The 20,238-nt window shown below is 37.0% G+C and overlaps 1 protein-coding gene across 1 annotated transcript in view; it reads right to left on the bottom strand.

The window, feature by feature from the left end:
- Positions 1–19,697, bottom strand: part of pth1r (parathyroid hormone 1 receptor) — a 53,056-nt gene extending 33,359 nt beyond the window's left edge. The window contains exon 1 of the mRNA XM_072364464.1: positions 18,968–19,697. Within this exon, the coding sequence (XP_072220565.1) occupies positions 18,968–19,036 (69 nt within the window). The 5' untranslated portion in view covers positions 19,037–19,697. The remainder of the gene's footprint in view (positions 1–18,967) is intronic.
- Positions 19,698–20,238: the final 541 nt, after the last annotated feature.

Below are 20,238 nucleotides of genomic sequence, written 5' to 3'. Positions count from 1 at the left end.
AGAGGACCCTGATTAGCTCTGGAAGTACATCAAATTACCCTCAGGGGTTCTGAAACTGACTTGTTTCCTTAATCTGGTATAGCATAAGGGGTGGTGGGTGTTTCAACTGTCTGTCATGATGGACGACTGATGCTGGTTTTGACAGATTTGGAGGAAACTGCAATGGCTTACAGCGCAGTTTGAACGCTGAATTATAAGCAGCATTTTCTGAAATTAGACACATTCATATCAACTGATAAATTTATGGGCTTTATGAAGGATGGGGCGAAGGAGACATTGGTAAATTTTAGTTCAGAGGTCCATGTATTCTAATACAGTGATGTGTATCTATTGCCAATGAGCTGCTGTCAATCTTGGCCAGGACACTCTTGAAAATTATGTCAAATCTCAGAAGTTTCATCCTAATAATTAGAATTGGAAAAGAAGATCTGCCTTTTAGAAGAATTGCATCATTGGATATATAAATAACAGAGCTGTCCAAACTTTCCAACTCTACCTGAACCAAGCATGAGGATGACAGGTTGTGGTACGACTCAGATGATATTTGCTGAAAGATCGGCTGTGCATTCTCTCCTTCAGAGACTCTCCAGACTGTGAATGTACAGGAGATCATTTTTTGAGTTTGGTGTTATCATTCGGTTGCCTTTGCAGAGTTGACAGAGGATGTAAGTTTATTCTGCTGTAAATTTACCCATTTTTCTGGCTAATAGTATAGTGTGTTTAAGTTGTTTTCACTAATTAAATTTATAACTTTGATAAGTTCCTTAGATGCATAGAGACAGCATTTAACAATGTCATCCTTGCTAAGACTTTCATTGTTGCACTGGGTAGACATACTGAAGGGGTTAATCAAGAAATGGTCCATTTTAAAAGCTGTTTTAAATTAGAAAACTATAACCACTAGTATGTATTTGTACAACAAACAACTGTCAGGTATGATCATCATGTGCCCTCTCTCCTGAGTATTTGTATCCAGGCAACCATATGCATATCTGACAGTGTGATAATCGTGAATACTTTCAACAGTCCTTTAATCTATTTAGTTAAATCATTGATTCCAGTATTAAAGCAGTACATATTGCAAAATGAGATTTGGAACCTGTCCCATCTCGCCCTCCCCACGGCTCACTAACACTCCTATTTCAACCTCACAAGATGAGATAGGGTCTTTTATAAAGTGAGATATAATTATATAGCCTATTGCTTCTGAGTTTATCCCCCAACCTTATATCCTCAATATAACAGCCATGGGTCTCCCTCTGCTAAACGAGGAAGACCTACATAAAATGAAGAATTTTGAATGCTTTAATCAGTTTCTTTATCCAGACATTATCACTGAATCTCAGGCATTAGATAGTATTGTATAACAGTTACTAAACAAGCAGCAAGTAAAATGTAGAATCCTTAAATGGTTAATAGCAGTGTCGCTGTATTTGTTGATTTGCCTGAAATGTTTGACTGTATATCACAAACTGGTGGCACAGCCCAGTTCCACACCAGAGGGTAATACGCCAGCTGGTTAACTAAGAGAAACCTTGTTCATGTCTTGTTTGTTCTGAACTTGCTGTGAAAGAAACAGGTTTCCATGTAAAAAAATTTCAACCAGTGTTTCCTTTCAGAACACGAATGACAAGAATAGTAAATTGCTTCTCCACCTTTAATTGAAAAAAAAAGAAAAAAAACTCTTAGGTTTCTCTGGAACTACATTTTTACATTGCACTGCTCCTATTTACTCTAACAGTTTGTGTGCTCTGCTGAATCGCTTGTAAATTTGCTGAATTAGAAATTATTTAAAAGCATAATTTCTTCCTGCGTGCATAGATCAATTCATGAACCTTTGATTGAGTTGATGAAAGAATTTACTGCCTCATTTCAATTGTTGAGATGATAAACGTATCTCTGTTGCTGATTTATGATGATCTTCACACCTGTCTTCTGCAATAATTTCAAGTTTGATCCTTTTATGCCTAAACAAAGGGAGTTACAAGTTAATAGCATATAAATTGAAGGCTGCTGATCTAGACAGGGATCCTTGCAACATACTGAAGAACTTGGGGACCACTGACATTAACATCTAGTCAGAAATCAGGTTTCCTGATTTTCATATGTACATCATTTCTATGCCAGGGAAATCCACAAGTCAAAGAGTTCATATCAAAGCCTTGAAGTTTGGGTGTACTTCAAAGAGGTGATTAAGAGCCCACTTGACATTCTGGCTGTACGTGGACAGGTTCATACGAACAGTGGAAAAAGGAAAACTGGAAAAAAAAGAATAGAAAAAGGCAATATCCAGACATATAAGGCACTAGAAATATATCATAAAATAACACAAAAAGAACATAGTAATTTTCCATAATTAAAGGATAACAATAAAATCACCTGAGCTCTTATAATTATTTTTGGGCTTTTTCATTTTCAATAAAGGATGTTTAAGCATGCAACAACAATTAAATTAGCTCTAATAATCCAGCTTGTTGTGGTATGGGACTATCAATGAAATCTGTAATACTATTATGCCCTACTTTATTTCTATGTGCCACTGATAGGCAAGTGAACTTACTTTATCAGACCTAGAACTTACATGAACAAACAACTTCTTTTGGTTACATACTATCGTCACATGAATTTTAATTCTCATGACATGCCATAAAGCCAGCCACACTCTCATTGGCACACACTGACTGATATTGTTTCTCACAGAAGTCATAGTTCCAACTGCCATGCAAACATTGAAAACCATAACAAAATTCATACATGACAAAACTGAGTCAAAGCTGAATAACAAATGAACAGTTTGAATTTGAATTTAACCCTCTCCTTTGCACAAACTAGCATGAAACTGACCTAAGTCAAAGTTCCCCCCTGTCATTCTGCGTTAAATAAAACTCAAGTTTCCTTAAAAATAGAAATGCTATAGTTCTTTGTTTCCCATGTAAAAACGTCTGCCAAATGCATAAACATGTTAATCAAATCAAGACAAAAACAGAACCTCTTTAAAACAAGAGATTTTTTTCTTTTCTTTTTTCTTACAATGCAAAGGAGTGATAGTTTCAAAATTCTTTAAATGAATGTTGAAGATACCCTTTTTCTACCCAACAGCCATCATTACACAAAACAAACTTAAAGTAAAATAATGTATACTGCTGTCATGCTGTTACTATGCAATGCACTTTATCCATTATATTGCACTTTATTTGCCAAATTCATCATCATTTCTATCCCTCCCCTGAAATGACTTGTGAACCAGGGGATTAAGATTACAAAGGCAGGTTAAGAGTGTGATTTAGCCATCGATCAAATTTCAATAATATACTTGAGAACATATTGGAGAACATAATAAACCTATTTGGAGAGCACTTTAAACATTAAGTCTTGACAGTTACTTAGCAGTGAACTAGCTAACATCTAACCGTCATTCAAAATGCTGACCAAAAGGAACATTGCTACAGAAGAAATTCCCATTAGATGCTTGCAAAGCCATCGCAGTTACATGGACTTTAAATAGAGCATGCTAAATGGCCTATCTAGGTTGTCAAAACTCAGCAACAGCTCTTCCCCATTGTAGATATGTTTTCTGTGTTTTTCTGCCAGTAAAACAGTCTGGAGTAACTGAGTCAGCTGTATTTTTGCCACTCAATGGGTGTAACCCCAGTACAGTCACATGTCTGTTTATGTCATATATATTCCTGCTATATAATCTTAGCTGTTACAGAGACTTAAATCTTTGTTAAATAATTCTGAATAGGTTTAAATATAATCTATCAAGATAAACTCAGCATTCCTCATGAAAAACAAAACGTGTTTCCTTAACAAAGGTGTTGTGCAAGGATCTATTTTAGCCGTTACCTTTTTTTCTTCATTTTCTATTTTCATGAATGGAAAATACACAATGAAATTGAACTACTTAGATTTTAAAGATAAAATAATCTATATGGGAACATCTTCTTTCAACAAAGCTCTTCCAATGATAACTTTAGAACTGATAAAAAAAAAGACAAAACAAAATAATAAACCTACGACGAATTCTCGTTCTTAGAAGACTAAGCACACTATTTTGACGTCAGATGGTATCCATATAAATAGTCATTTTTTTACAAATACCTTAGCTGATGGATTGATGAAATGCTTTTAATGCCAATGCTGATTATCTAAGCAAAAAGCTTAGGCCAAAACTAGGCTTTCATTTCCACTTGATAATGCTTTCCTTCTTGAAAGAAAATTGTGCAAAGCTCATATGTATTAGACTGTAGCGATGTGATTTGCAAGCACTCATCTTCATCCCCACTTAAAAAGCCGGATGCTTCAAAACAAGTCGCATTAGGTTTTCTGACAAATGCTGGCTCACATATTCATTACATTTTGTATGACTCTGGATGCTCCTACATCACAGGAAAAAAAAAATGGTATTTATTGCCAAGGCATTTCTAGGTAACCTATCTACTTATACCTCCGGCTTTGTATCCTTACACAACAGTGACTATCACTATAGGTATTATTTGAATTCTTGTCCTCAGGGTGCACTCAAAGCTTAATAAAACGCTTTTTTTCTTTCTTTTTTTTTATGCTGCCTGGTCATAGAATGAGCTGCAAAATACCTTTACCTTAGAAGCAATCCACTCTGAATACCTTTAAAGGTCTTTCACAAACTGACTTGGAGGAAAGTATGTTGCTGTTTTACATAATAATCTCTGACAGAGGGTAAAATGTTTTATAGATAATACTCGTATGAGTATATTGCCTCTCTTCTTTTGCTATTTGCCTTGTGTTGCTTTTATGTATTGTCTGAGTTCTAATGTGCAAAATTGTCAGGTGAAATTGCTTACGCTGGTGTCTTGAAAATAAATCCCTAGAAGAGGGGAAGAGGTATCTCAGTGAAACCTTCGGCTTGATATAAGACAAACTAAAATTAACTTTCGAATGAAGGCTTGCAGACCTTTTCTCTCAATAAAAAGTTGTTTTTTCGCAGAACTGATTCTATGAGGCTGCAAAACGAAATGCTGCAACATTTCTGGATTATAGCCAGAGATACTAACATGTATGCAAAACCCCATTATACAAGCATTTAAGGATTTAGTATAGATCCAAGTGACAAATGGTAATGCACATAGACAAGGATGAAGATGCTAAGGCGTTCTAGTGAGTTAAGAAAATGCAAACAGACACAGGCTTAACTGGACAGTGTACTCCAACTGAGAGGAGTGCAGCTGACCTGTCAGCTTGAGCTTTCCACTTTCCACTTACTACAAGGTCACTAGTGCTGAGGTCTTCGAACCATGTTTCTGTTTGACTGAAATCATCTGTAAAAGGAAGAGTCTGTGGCAGCTGGCAACGGTTTGCTCACATTGAATGATACAAGTCAAAGAGTTCAGTCACTGTCAACATAACAAAGCAACATTTGTGGATCTGTCACAAAACAGTGGTGTTAAAAGACAAGACCATCTTTATGGTTTTCATATGTTTAAGTTCTATTAACAATGTTCAGCCATTGGCTGACAATCTGGCCCAGTGTACATCCATGGTGTAATTGAAGCAGAACTAATGCTTGAAAAACAGGTTTACTGTCCTGTTTTTCCTGTGCATAATTGCCGTTGATTCCTTTACACCAAACATGGCTACAAAAAAGAACTGTTTGGTAAGTTAAATTACCCCAACAACTTTCCCTTGCAAATAAAAATGAGCTAAATTACCCTGAAACTAAGGTTGGAAAAAAAGGAGATTTCAAAGAAAGCCACACAGTTCCAGTATTAAACTCCTAAAACTCCTGAGACTTAGGACAAACAGGGTAAACAAAGAAATAATCACAAGTGATAAAGCAGAACTGGTAACATTTTCTTATTCATTCCAGACTTTGTTTCGTCCTGTCACAAACTGTTGCCTGCATTACTCCTTAAGTGACAATTAGTTCAAAGGTACAAGTGTGTCATGTCTCAAGCTGAGATGTAGAGCAGAACGCAGAGATCTGTAAAGATGAAACCCCCTCTTTTTAAATTCTAGAAGTCTTCAGTCTTAACATACACTGAGTCAAGTGGCATCATTAGTGAATGACTAAAATTATCTAATAATATGTACAGTGGGTTAAAGTCCTTGTCACAGTAGGCCTGGGTTTGAGTCCAGGCTTGTGGCCCTTTGCTGCATGTCATCCCTCCCACTCTAAATAAAGGGCACTAAAGTTCAATAAACCTTAAAGAAAATAAAAGAAAAAAATGAACACATACCAAAGCCTATTAATCATTAGAGGTTTCGAAGTTTCTAGATTCTAAGCTGCATCTCGATGCAAACATGAAAGATTCTGCATCTGGAAATGCTTTAAGCAACAAGTTGACACACAGTCTTATTACATGCTTTTCAATCACAAGCAGCATAAAAGGATCAGAGCAGCTTTATTGGGAATTCAGTTGTATGATTATACATATAAGCTTTATTGTTTTCCCCAAAAGTGCATAAAAATGGAACTTTGGAACATGTGCAGAGCGCCTAGACACAGCTAAGTATAATTGAGGGTACTGCATTGTCTGGGTTTGGTAGTCTGGCTTTGAGACAACTTCAGTCAGAGTAACATGTTCACATGCATCTAAAAAATACAGTTTTGATCAGATGAACATAACGTTTTATTTTTTTCCAAGAGTCATTTAAACACACTTAGTATTTTACTTGGGATACTAATGCACTTAATTACCTTTTACATTTTGTTTTCCTTTGTGCTTGGTGGTCATAACTAAGGAGGTATAATGCAAAGACATTTTTCAGAGATAGAATTTTGATAAAAGATTATAAAAAAAATCTTAATCACTTGCGCATAAAATGTTGAATACTGATTGGCCTAAATTCTTTGACAACAAAGAATGCAGAAATAAGCCAAATATTCAAACTAATGCTGCTCCTTCTTGAGAGCCACATGCTAACTTTGATAAATGAATGAACTCAAACAAACTCAAAATGAATTCTAACATCGATAGATTAACATACATTATATATGTTTGAATAAACTATCTTTCTGAAAAGCCATTGTTAAGTTTGTTAGTGCACTAACACATGGTGTAAGTTCAAATGTGACTGAATAAGCAATCCACTGATTCAATAATGCATTTGTGTCTGTCACACATAAGACCTTTGATATTTGAATTATGATGTTAATGCAACTCTTCTGTCCAAAAATATATACACTAATAAGTAGATGACTGAAAATAATCTTAAAAAGACTGCTTCAACTCAATCAGCCAATATTACCATGAGTCATTTAAAAGGTTATCTTAAAAAGCTATTTAATTTCAGTCTGTCTGCCATTTAGTACATACTCCACTTATAGGGCCGCAGGGAAGGCTGAAGCCTTTATTTCCATCAGTCTAGCGGGGAGAGAAAAAGTGCATTTTCTTAAGTTTGAGGAAGAACTAATGCAAAACATTTGTGATAAGTCGTGGAAATAATCATCTAGCTGACCTTCATTACACGATTAAGAACACACTTGCAAATGTCAGTCCAAAACACTAATTATATCGCTACTGGATTATAGGAGCATTGTCATCTGAAACACTTAAAATTTCAGATGTGCATTGATTTGAACTGTTACTTTGCCACCAAATTCAGGGTTTTTGCTCTCACTGGCTTAAGCTTTAAATGCCATGGAGTTAACACAGAGAAGTCCAGCCAACACTTGCACCGTTATCTGAATATAAATTGGCCAAGATTTCCACTGCAGTGTAAGTATTTCTTACTTATTGCTGGAAAGTCTGGAGCTGTGAAACTGCATACTTCCAAAACCATAAGCCTCTGAGTTTTGCAATGAAACTAATAAAGGTCCTTTTAAGAAATCCAGCCTCCTCACAGGCATAAGCCGTGTGCCAGGGGAGCACTCCTGCCCAGAATTTGAGCTGCTTCCAAATTGCGTAAACAACTGGATCACATGTGTGAAATTCTAGTCTTTCTGCTTTCGATGATTAAAGAATTGACTCACAATTTTCAAAAACTTCAATTCTTATTGCATCTAGGTGAGTAGGATGAGACTAGAGGCTTCTTTATATTTGAAATTCAATCCGCTCAACAACAGTGGGGGGGTAGGGCTGAGCTGAATTGTCCGTCGAAGGCAAAGGCATCTGCATAGCTGAGAATTTTCACATGTCAACTCCAACTGAGCTACTCTTGGATTCCAAGCATATTGCCCGCAAGGAAGTCTGCTCCACAATACTGATAGAGTGGGTAACTGATGAAAAAATACCGCACAACATACAAACTCATCACATGCAATCAATCAGAGTGTCCCTGACTTCTTGTGTTGTTGAGTTGTAATATACTGCCTGCCTATATGCTTTGAAAACAATGGTACTGCATCCTCAACAGAGTGCATCTCAGATGAAACCCACACCATCAGGGAGTCTCATAGGAGAGGCAGCTATCACTATGTAAATGTTTAACACTTGGGAATGGCTTTAACTTCCCTGCTATAATCATAACCGCATACAGCACCCCCCCAAACTTCAGCTGACATTAGTAGTCTGTACCGTAGTTGAACTATGACACATTCACCATGAACAAATGAAAAGTTAGAAGCGAGATTTGCGAGTGCAACTGTCATATGTAGTCTAGTAAATCCTCCCTTGCATCATTAGACTCTGTTTCAACAGTCTTATCAAACTGCGGCTCATTTTATTTTGAAGATGCATCAGTAAAAGCACCACTGAGCGCAAATAAACTGATTCCAATAAATCATTAAATTATCACGGTTAAAGAAATAAAGCTGTAGTAAAAAAAAATAATAATCTGAATATTGAGGTTCATAGGGCAGAAGAATATCATCAGAGTATCTGTTTTTCAGTGAGGTCCAAAGTGGCATTGAGTTGCACATTCTTCAAGTGGAAAAGTAAAGGGAAAAAAAAAGCAGAGGTCATGGTAAGTCAAGAAAACAAACCCTTTCCTGAGTCAAACACAGCCATGGTATAGCCTTACCATGCTGGTGAAACTGTAGACTCGCCTATTAACACATGCGTTATGAGTCTGACTCACAGGCCCCAATGAAAACGGAGCACTGCATAAGTCAATACAAAGAAAGATAACTATGTAGAAAAATGTGTGCAAGAGAAAGTTCAAGAAATTCAATTATTCTGCAGTTATTTCAGAAATTCTCTCAGTAACTGTAAAGCTCTGTAGTGAAACACTGCGAATAAGAATTATGTGGGTGAAGGGTGCTTTCCCACAACAAGTTGCCTCTGTGAGCTGAATCCCCTGCTGATCCCAGGAAAATTCAGGCAAACATGTAAACTGACCAGTGACGACAGCAAGAGACTCGCAATCTACAGCTACAAACCATGCACAGCAGCTGTGAGAGTTCACACCTCCATACAGTTCTACAACACATGCTGTAGATGTACATCACAAAACAGGATGTCTTGAACCTGCCAACCACATAATCCCATTAGGATGGAGAAATGACATCTTAACCAAAGTGGGTGCAATTACCATCTGTGCAAAAAAGTCGACCCTTGCAAAACTTTCTGTTTTATATGCTTCTGTTCATTTCCATTTCCTCTCAGTCCATCCTGCACAATTATATGATAGTCTCAAAGATGAGATAGTAAACATGCTATTTCTGATATGTTTCAATGACTCTGTGAAGTGACATTTTTTTCAAGGAGGAGTCTGGTTAAAGCACCATCCGTACCTTAAATATAACTTTAAAAGCTTGCCCGACCTACTGTATTGTCATCCTTTTTATTCACATCTAGTCAGTGGTGGTGATGCATGCATTATTTCCTGTGCTGAACATTAACTTGGTATAATTTTCCAGACTGAGTGTTAAGTCCTAGCTCAGCTATGGCAACATAAAACCAGTTGCTGGTTGATGATAGTTATTTAGCCATTGTTAACAAACCAAAATACATAGCTTATTTGTCTACAAAGAAAAAGAGCTATGTCACTTACCCAAACTGAAATATAACAGAACAACCCCTCTGAAAGTGCTTCTCTTAAGAAAGACGGTCACTAACTTTGTGGGTATGAGTGTGGAGCGGGAAAAAGCCAAGCTTGGCCCAGTTTGACGGCAGCAGAACAAGTCCCTCAAAACAAAAGCATCTTCTTTTGTTTAACAGCATCAGCAAAGAACAGACTTTGTCAAACCCTCTAATTCTTCCCCACAGTTTTAAATACAAAACAAACCACAAGCAAACACTGCCTCAAAAATAAATAAAGATATGTGAGGCGTATTGTTCATATTAAAGCGTAGCCCACAACATAAAAAAATCATATTAATAAATCATTCATCACACTTATCTCAAAGGTGAATAAATTAAGAGAACTGTGATTTGAAGTGTCTGGTTGATGTTATTCTTTGCAGTATTTAACAGTATTTCTGCTAAGTTGTTATCTACAAAAAGATTTTACACACCAAGACCAGTGCATGACCAACTGCATACTGTACAGGAGACAACATGTAACTCTCTGCAAAAGAGCAATAATGTGAATTCACCACATATTAGCATCAGTCCAAATTGGCATGCTGTTTATCATAACAAATTAGGGGAATTAAAAACTGCCATCACATAGTACTGGCTACAATCAGAATGTAGGATTATCAATTTAACAATATAATTTCACATATCTCGATTTCATTTTCACAAGTTTCTCTTCCCTGGATAAGCTTGTATGTAGACAAATGTTTTCAAATAACATTCCAAGATGTCATATGGTATGTTAACATATAACATATATGGATGTTATATGTTATATAGTAATGGCAATATTGAAACATATTGTAATGAAAAGCTTTTTTTCTTTTTTTTTTTTTTTTTTTAAATTGCTTACTTTCTTTTCATTTTCTTCTGAAAAGAGAGCCCATCTCTAGACACTAACATTCACAACTATCAAAGTCTGCTCTTACTTATCTGTGCTGAATTAAATCACCTTGTTTATTAACTGGAGGTAATTGGATAGTTGTTCCTGGCATATCTCACTATGTTAGCAAAAGTACAAATCACCTGGCACAAACTCAAAGGTTTGGGAGAATTGTAGTGGCAGAACTTTTGCAGTGGTGAAATTGGCATACGTTCGGAGAAGCTTAAAAAAAATATTACCTTGAAAATACAAGCAAGAGCAATGTATGGGAGCAGTTATGGATTACTAGCAAAAAAAAGTGGTGAAATATCTGCGATGCTGTAAATGGCATGAGCGGAGCAACGTAAACTCACTGGGATGAAAACAAAATTGTTCAACATGACAGTCGAGGCAAAAAAAAACCACAACATGCGCTCCCTGTTGACAGCTGAGAAGGACAGGAGGAAGTGGCCGTCTCGCAAGTGGACCTAAGAATTCAAGAAATAGTCTAATTGGAGCAGTGGCACTGACAGGTGTCCAACCAGACGCTTCGCCTGACAGCTCCAGGCCCATCAGTGTCTCTAACCTGGAGCACAGACAGTGATCCACATCATGGACTAAAGCCCCCCACCAGCCATACGTTTACTGGCACACAACCAAGTGAAGGTATGTTTTACACGTACATGTTGGAAATCTGCAATGTATGTTTAATCAAATGCTTTTTAAAGCTTTTTTTGGACACTCAAATCTGTATTGTATTTTTTTTTCTTCTCACTGTGAAGCTCTCCAGACAAAATTTTCTTATACCTAAGAAAAAGTTAATCTGAGAAATCAGTAGGTAGAGCGGATAAAAAAACAAAAGAATAAATCACGTAAACATTAAAATACGGGAAAATTTGTTCATATAGCACATCATCCTGGGTTGCGTACAATGAAATAATCTATCTTTCTTCATCCCAAAGATACTCAATGGGCTAAAATATAGTCTATCAAAATCTCTCACTACACTATTTTGACACTTTGGTTAGGAAACAAATAGTAAACACAGCCAGAACAAATAGTGTCTCCTCTATCGTTCTTATTTTTTTTAAAAAAGTGTCTCAAAGTATTCAGGATGCAAATGGTCATCACAGTAACTTTTTGAAATAACTGCATGTAGCACGCCACATCAGTTATCGCTAATTCACAACAATACCATGACTTGATGACAGTTTGTGTGCTCTCTGTAGTCTGTACTAATTGGTTTTGATTAAAAAAAAAGCTTAATTCTGTTTAGTCAATATTTGGAAGGCTACAGCTGTTTTATTTTTGGGTCCAATACATATTCTGTCACAATTTAAGATTTAATTCGGTCTACAGAATAAGATGCCTAGTATTAAAAGATCAGCATCAAAACGTAATGAAAGAAACACTGCATATTTCAGTAAAACTAAAATCTAATGCTGTACAACTCAAGCAGATTAAGGGCCAGCATTCTGTAGGCTGATATTAGTGAGCTAGATTACATTATACTGCTGCATGGCCACAGACTAAATTTAGTAATTTCTTAAAGGACTGTAATGTCAAACATCATTGTGTAAAATGGAAATGGGCTTGGAAGCAGCAAACAGTCAAATTGGTTGATTACAGACTTATGGTTTAATTTTTTTTAATATAATTGAGTAGTAAACACATAGTGTGCTGAATGGTTGCTGATTTAATTACAGCTTACATGCAATACATATTATTCACTGTTAAAAATGTTGAGTAACTTGGAGTGGTTCAATAAATGAGTGCAAGGAGCCACATCTTTGATGACTAATCAAACAGTATCTTACCTTCTGATCAACCCTAATATTCAAACTTTAATATTGTGTATGGCTTCCTTGTGTTTTGACCCCTCCATGCATGGTCTCCAAAAGCCCTCAGATTGCATATTTCAGTATCAGGCAACAGGATGTAAACATTTTGACCTTGTGGGTGGAGTCCCTCTGGACTGAAAATGTTTTTGTTAATTTTTCAGAACACCTCATACATATTTGATTGGAGTAAGATCTGGGAAAATAATCTGCAGATCCATCATCAATTATTACAGTGCAGCAGGGGTCATTATCTAGCTGAAAGAGGTCTCTATCATCAGGTAACACTAGTCACTAAGGGATATATGAGGTCAGCAACAACATTTAGCTATGTAGTATGTTTCAAACTTCCAGGCTATCTTTTACTCCGATTCTCTGGTGCCCATTATAGGCAATTTCCGTGATCAACGTGAGCACTCTGACTAGTCTGCGACTATACAACATCATATGTGGCATGCTGAGATCTACTTAGACTACGCAGGCCAGCCTTCACTCCCCATAACCATCAGTGAGTCCTGCAAGTCCGTGACCCTGTTGCCAGACATGCTGTTGAGGAAATGCTCTGACCCAGTCATGTAGTCATTACAGTTTGGTATTTGTTTTCTGCATGACAACAGCTTTGTGATTTCCTTGATGGCTTCTTCTATCCTCGTGGTGTGGATTGAGAGCCTCTGTAAATAAACAGGCTATACCACACCTCTAATTAAATTTGCCTATGAGAGATAATACATTGAGTCACTCACTTGCCTTTGTCGCAGGAGAGCTATTTTACAATCGAGAAAATGGTTTTCGAATGAGTAATAATCTCATATTAAGTAAATCACTAGTGCCCTCAAACTACTTTCAAGCTCACAGTTTGTTCCATGTTTGAAGCCAACATGAGAGCTACAAAACTAAAAACGTAAGATTTCCAATAAGGACCATAGTCATGACATAGTAAACTGTACAAAAGCATACTCACTGCCCCACTAAATATCTCTAAAAATCTACTTTGACCCCATCTGTATACATGATTTCCTGAGAGTGTCACATAATGATTTGAAATGCATTAATTCAGCCTTGCTACAACAGTATTGACTGTGAGCCCATGTGCTGGAATATTAATCAATATTTTGTTTGTTTGCATTTTTTATCGTGTGAATTTTAATGGATAAGAAAAGCCATATGCCATGAATTTTCTCTTCATGTGGTTTGCTCAAGCTTTGTGATAATTAGCAATCTGCTCCACAGGTCCTCAGCAGCCGAAGTCAAACTAAATGGATCAAATAAGATATAAAATGCATTAAGACAGTGGGCCCTCCTGCTTAATTGTTTTTTTTTCTGTGCAGTGAACTGTGAATAGTAAATTATTAGGCAAGTTATTGCAAAGTCATTACAGTCAGAGCCTTTATGATCACAGATCATAGTGGAAATCGGTCAAGACGAGCATAAAAGCAAAGAAAAAACACTGTTGTAACAAATTATATATGATATATATATATATATATATATATATATATACATATATGATACACTTTTATAATCAGTTTAATGTGCTTTGAATACAGGTAATCAGACCAGATAAGTCTTGACACAAAAATAAATGCCCTTTTTCAGACACACCTCACACTTCCAAATGAATCGTCTCCCCCGTGGGAGAAGTGAAGGTTATCATTTGCAGTCTGGCCATTAATTAAATTTACACACATACAATTTGTTATGCCTGTCTTTGTAAGGACACTCATTTTAATTGCTCCTACCCCAACCTTAAAACAATTAGAGATTTACTATGGCCACAAGGGGTATATGACATGAAACTGCAGAAAGAATGTGGAAATCCAAAACAAAAGTACATAAAGAAAAGACTCTCCTGCAGCTTTTATCTAAATAAAAATAGAAAAGATTAAAAATTCCCACAAATGTAGAAAACACCAAAAAGAGATGCTATGATGCTATAAATACCACTACAATGGAAATGTTTTCAGGGGGCGCTACATGGAAAATTGCCTGGGCACACTTTTTGTTGCCATGGAGACTCAATTTATTGAAGTCGACTATTCCACAGTAAGGTTAGAAAATGAACAAAAAACATTTGTATAAGTATAAGTTCAGTATTTGGTTGTGGTTTTTAACCTTTGCAGCGTGTGTCATCATAAAGCAACCCGTAGAATTTGTGTTAAGTATAAATAAGAATGTTTTTTTCCTTCATTGAAAAGGGATCAAATATGAATCTCACCTAACAGATGTGGACCTTGAGGGTGTTTTTGTTCAAATGTGTTCTAATGAAGCTTAAAAACTGATGGAATCAAGATCAATGCGACATCTATACCATCTAAATAAACTGAAGGAAACACTGGGCATGAATTTATTACACACTTAACACACTCAAGGACCAAGCTACGGGTGAAAATCTGTTTAATGAAATTGGAGATAAGAGACATTTGAGGTAACTCTGAAGAATAAATGACATGAATGCAAAAATGCATACAAAAGCTTATTATTTTTCTAGCTAAATTATTTCAACACCCATCATAAGATTGTAGTCATTTATATTTAGTGCTTGTCAACCATTTAGCATAAAAGGACTTTGAATTACGGTAATCGCATATACTTTTTTCAGAGATGAATTTTTCTTTTAATAGTTGAGTGCTACCATACTTATAGCTCCTATGAAATGGCTAACACTGTGCAATTCTTTTATTTATATTTACAGATTTGCAGGATGAGCTGTGAAAATTTTGAGATAGTTTTACATTTTGAAAAAAAAAATGTAAAATGGACTCTTGTTGTCATAGTAGGAACAGATGCTGGTGTGTAAATTATGAATAGTGAAAGACAGATCATACAAAAACATTAAGAAGAAAACATGCTGGAGACTTTGTCATTAGTAAATATGGTGAGGTTTTTCAGCCAATACAAAATTATGTGTTTGCTCTCATTCACAAAGCTCCAGCCATTTCACAACATAGGAACCTATTTTGGCTACTGGACTGGTCTATCTTCATGATTACCTCACAAAATCAGCATACTGTCCCCATGATTACTAAGTTTAAGTATAAAGGTTTACAACAAATTATCTTCAAAACTTTCAACATCTGAAAGTTAACTAGGTCTGGGACACTGGGATGCCTGGCACTAATTACAATGGAAGCCTAAGTAGCTTGGACCCTGTAAATCAAATTAAAAACAATTTATCTTAGTAATGATGACAAACTCCACACTGGTACAGTATTCCACACCACGAAAGGATTTCAATGAAACCACGTGGCCAGCTACCTTACCAGACCAATACATACACTTATTCCTAAACCAAGTTTATCCCCCGTAAAGAAAATTGTGCTCAGAAGGAATTGGACTCAATTAGTTATTGTGTACTATCCCAATGCTCCTTGCCTTTAGGACCCCTGGAACAACAATATGCCCTTTCAATCATCACTGCACTATTGAAGAGGAGAGAAATCCTTTCACGTAATGTATGAAACATTTAGTCAAAATGATATTTTTTACAAATACTTAAGTATGTAAAACTTCTAATTCTTGGAATTTTGACACAGCAAGTTAAATGATAAAATTATCTATCAGAATTTGTGATATAAATAAGCTGGAACATTATAAGCACTCAGACTTACACACTATATAAGCTGTTATTACAGAAACCTTGTAAAGTAACTCAGCATGAAGCAGCAGACTAAGTCCAATCCAAAGAGGCAATCAACCAGACTGTAGAATCAGCAGTTTTGTCTAAATCACTGAGTGAAAAGCACATTTGTGGAATACATCAATGACGATGTTACATTTTATACCCTTTCAGATGCACATGCACATGCACACCCACACAAACACAGACAAGTGGGGCAAAATTATCATAAGTCTTATTGGATATCAGTCAAAAGGGCATGCAAAATGAATTTCAATATCAAAGCCTATTTTACAAATACACCAACAGTTCATTTGAATTATTGAGAAAATATCTCCCGCACCTAATTACCAGAGACAGATTGAGAAGAGATTATCAGGACCCTAATCTGCATAACAAAATTCTATTGAGGATAATTTGACAGAGAAGGCTAAAACTCCATTGAAAGGTTTCTATGAGGGGCATGCATGTGCACTTTTTATGACCATTATCAGACAAGGCCTTTAAATTATGACCAGCAGGCAAAAGTGAGGGACTGATTTATGATAGGGATGGAAAAATAAAAAAAATAAAAACTTGAGTGCGCTTCTCTCTCTTGTTGCATTCATTTTGATTAAGCTGCAGGCTCCCAGCGTCCTGTGAAGTCAAACTGATTAATCTAGTCTTTCATCATCAATTGAGCCATTCTCTAGAGAAGAACAAAAATCTTTCATTCATGGGCACTATATCAGACATTATGGCGTTAATTTGACAAATATTCTGCTGGAAACTGGTGGTTTCATGTCCAATGCAGCATTGATTTAACCTAATCTTGAAAAAAAAGAGGAAAACTTGCTAGAGTTGTCAACAGCAAAGATTTCCACAACATGTCAAACTAGTCAATAATGCACTGTGGACAACAAAATATGACAATCCTCCCAGTCATATTTTATCCAGGGCTGATACTACACTTGGCTACAGTAGACAGATACAGATACACTCTCAGCATCCAAACACATGCAAGTCATCACACAGGAAAACACAGTCATGAGGTAGAAATTAAATCCCCACTAAGGTTTCCTGAAAGCATCGTTTCCTCTTAATAAATGTTATAACTGAGTAAGTGAGGCAGCCTGTCACACTGAACAAAGACTAGCTAGCTGTCACTGCAGCTTGCCTGCTGGGTGCAAAAACACAATTGAGTTATCCCTTGACTTGTGTCAGATAAATGCGCTGGATGTGCCTCCCCCAACTAATTCAAAGTATTTTCCCATGTTGACGTTTGTATTTGTGATACATGGATTTATGTCACTTTAATGCCAAGCCCCTGGAAAGCATAATCTTGCAGTTCGACAACTGTACGTCTCAGCTTAAGGAGTTTCAAATCCTACCCTTAAACACAGACACAGACTTTCCACTCTTAGTTTAGATTCAGTAAAATCTATGTCCAGTTTGGTCACAGTTGGAAAAAAAAATACTTTTTTGAGAGGAAGACTAAGCAAACACCAAATTTAAAAATGGGTAAACATCATTCACAGACAGAGCCTTCTAATGGCTGAATGTTGAATCAGCTATAAATACGCGGCTATGTTATAATTGTTTTCCTCTGCCATCTAAACCAATGAGCCTAGAGGTCCAGTGCGGTACAGTGATGGACCACATCACTGGGAAAATGCACTGTACCTCAGAGCCTGGGCGAACTGCCTGTTGAATGCACAACAGCCTCAGCCAAAACACACAGAACCAACCTGGTGTGCTGCTCTGACTGCACAGCTTGTGTGTGTATTTGTGTATTTGTGTGTGTCACAAGCTTACTGGATACAGCTATGACAATATTTGAAAGCACGTTCATAAATCACAATATCCGGCAAAAGAAAATCCTTCAGCTTTCAATCAAAGAAGCAAAATAGTTCAGGTGTTACTCCTGGAGAAATGAATGAAATATTCTGCCAGTAAGAACTGCCTCAGTTCAGGCAGGTGAGAGCTTTGTATAGTCATAAAAAAAAAAAAAACAATCCATCGTAAACACAATACCTTGCTTATTACAGAGACTAGGCTACCAGACTCTACTTTGCACAAACATTTATTGTTTCAGAACTTCGGGACGATGCACATAATGGAACAAGAGCGTAATCGCTACTCCCAGCTGTTTGTTGTTAGGAACCTTGTCTGCATTTTAAGTTGAGCGGAAAAAAAAGTCAAAATACCTGTTTAACAGAGATGTCAGTTGCATGATTGTGCAATCAAACTTGGAATTGCACAATTGCACAATTTGCAATACTTGGAAATATTGCAAATTCAAGTGTTACATGGTGCACGTAGGCAGTTAAGAGTGTTGAGGTATGAGAGTAAAAACTTGGATTCCCTTTCTGTCCTTCATCTCGGAGGAGAGCATCTTAACTCTGATCCATGATTCTGATGCAATTGGCAGATTTAGAGGAAGTCAAGGGCAATGAATACATTTAGTAGGTGTGGTTAATGTGCATGTTTTTGTCTGAAATATTGACTAATAACTAACCAAATGTGACTCAACATGTTAATGCACAACACATGTGGAAGTGACAGCAACTGATAGCTGCTCTTTTGCCTGCACCATGTTTGACACGCTGTCAGTGATGCGTGCATAGAGGAAGCACCTCTGGACCTCAACAGTTCACATGTGCAACATTATAGTAAACAGGTGCTTATTATGCAAAATAAATTATTGCATGTGTAAATAAATTACATGACTTACCAAGCATAAACCTCCAAGGAGTGAGATGAGGAGAAATTCCAGGTTGTGAAGCGGCAGAGAGGATCCCATCCCTGACCTGAGGCAACTCTACCTCCAAGAGTCCTTGCAGGGCTCAAACAAACGGCGATAAAGCTCAGATGCAATTATTTAATCTACTTAACTCTCTTCAAAGTGGAGCGAGATATGTCTTTTTACTCCATCTGGCCTCTCGGTGCTTCTGGCGGCTCGTGAAATCATAACTCTGTAATCGCCTCGCTATGCCCTCGATTTAATTTCCTATAATCTACTATATACTCCGGCTCAGCCCGCCCGCTTTATTTCTCTGCATCTGTCTTTTTTCCTCTTCTGAAATTACATCCACATGTCAGAACTATTTATGTCGCTCTCTCCCTCTCTGCGGTGGGAAGTTCAAATGATTCTTTGTAGGGAAGAAACCGACGCTGTATTTTTAGGTCTTTTAAATTTCCCCTCAGACTAACTTAAACACTTCAGTATGGAGCTGTGCGCCTTATGGTTTCTTCAAGTCTTCTCCTCCAAACGTTAGATCAGCGTTGGAGAGAATTTTTTTTTTTAAAGCTTGAATTGTGTCACTCCATCACCAAGTCGCTGTTGAATTTCACAACTTCATTTCCTCTGACTCATGTCACCATCAACGCAGTCATTTAGTGTCATGCAGACGGCAGGAGCTCACAAAGGGTTTACTTTTCGCATTTAACAGTAAATAATAACATCCTTGTGACAGAGCAGAGAGTGATATTATCAACTTTTCGCAGAAGTGTATGATTTGCGTGATTCAACTCAATGTGCTCGATTGCACTTCGCTTCCTTTGGTTTCGAGTATGTTTAATGTATTATGTCTTTCCAAAATAACGAACATTATTCACGTGTTACTTCCAGAAATCATGCTGAAATATGTATCTAGCGTGACGTTCTAACAGAAACTGAATGTATGAAACTACCAAACGGGCTCTATTTACCAATGGAGATGTAAAAAGCTTAGAGGAGAGAGAAATGCCAACTTGGCCTCAGTAATCTCTACTTACTATCGAGAGAAAGGCAATTTCACCCTGACGGACAGACAATTCGCAAACGCCTGAGTGTTTGTGCGCAGAGTCAACGCAAAAGTTGAAGTTTCTCGTGTTGGGAAGCGTCTCCAGATGCGGCAGGCGTCAGATCGTGCTCAGTAGTGAGTGTGTGGATGGAAAAGGGGGGGGCGGAAAGGAGGCAGGTACGGTGGAGCGAAAAGCCTCTGATTGGTGCGCTTGCTCTTA

Source organism: Leuresthes tenuis, unplaced genomic scaffold (genome assembly GCF_036924035.1).
Source record: "Leuresthes tenuis unplaced genomic scaffold, fLeuTen1.0.hap1 SCAF_14, whole genome shotgun sequence".
In the NCBI taxonomy this organism is placed as follows: Eukaryota; Metazoa; Chordata; class Actinopteri; order Atheriniformes; family Atherinopsidae; genus Leuresthes; species Leuresthes tenuis.
Note: the sequence above shows the minus strand (reverse complement) of the source record. Positions and strands in the feature narration are given on the sequence as shown.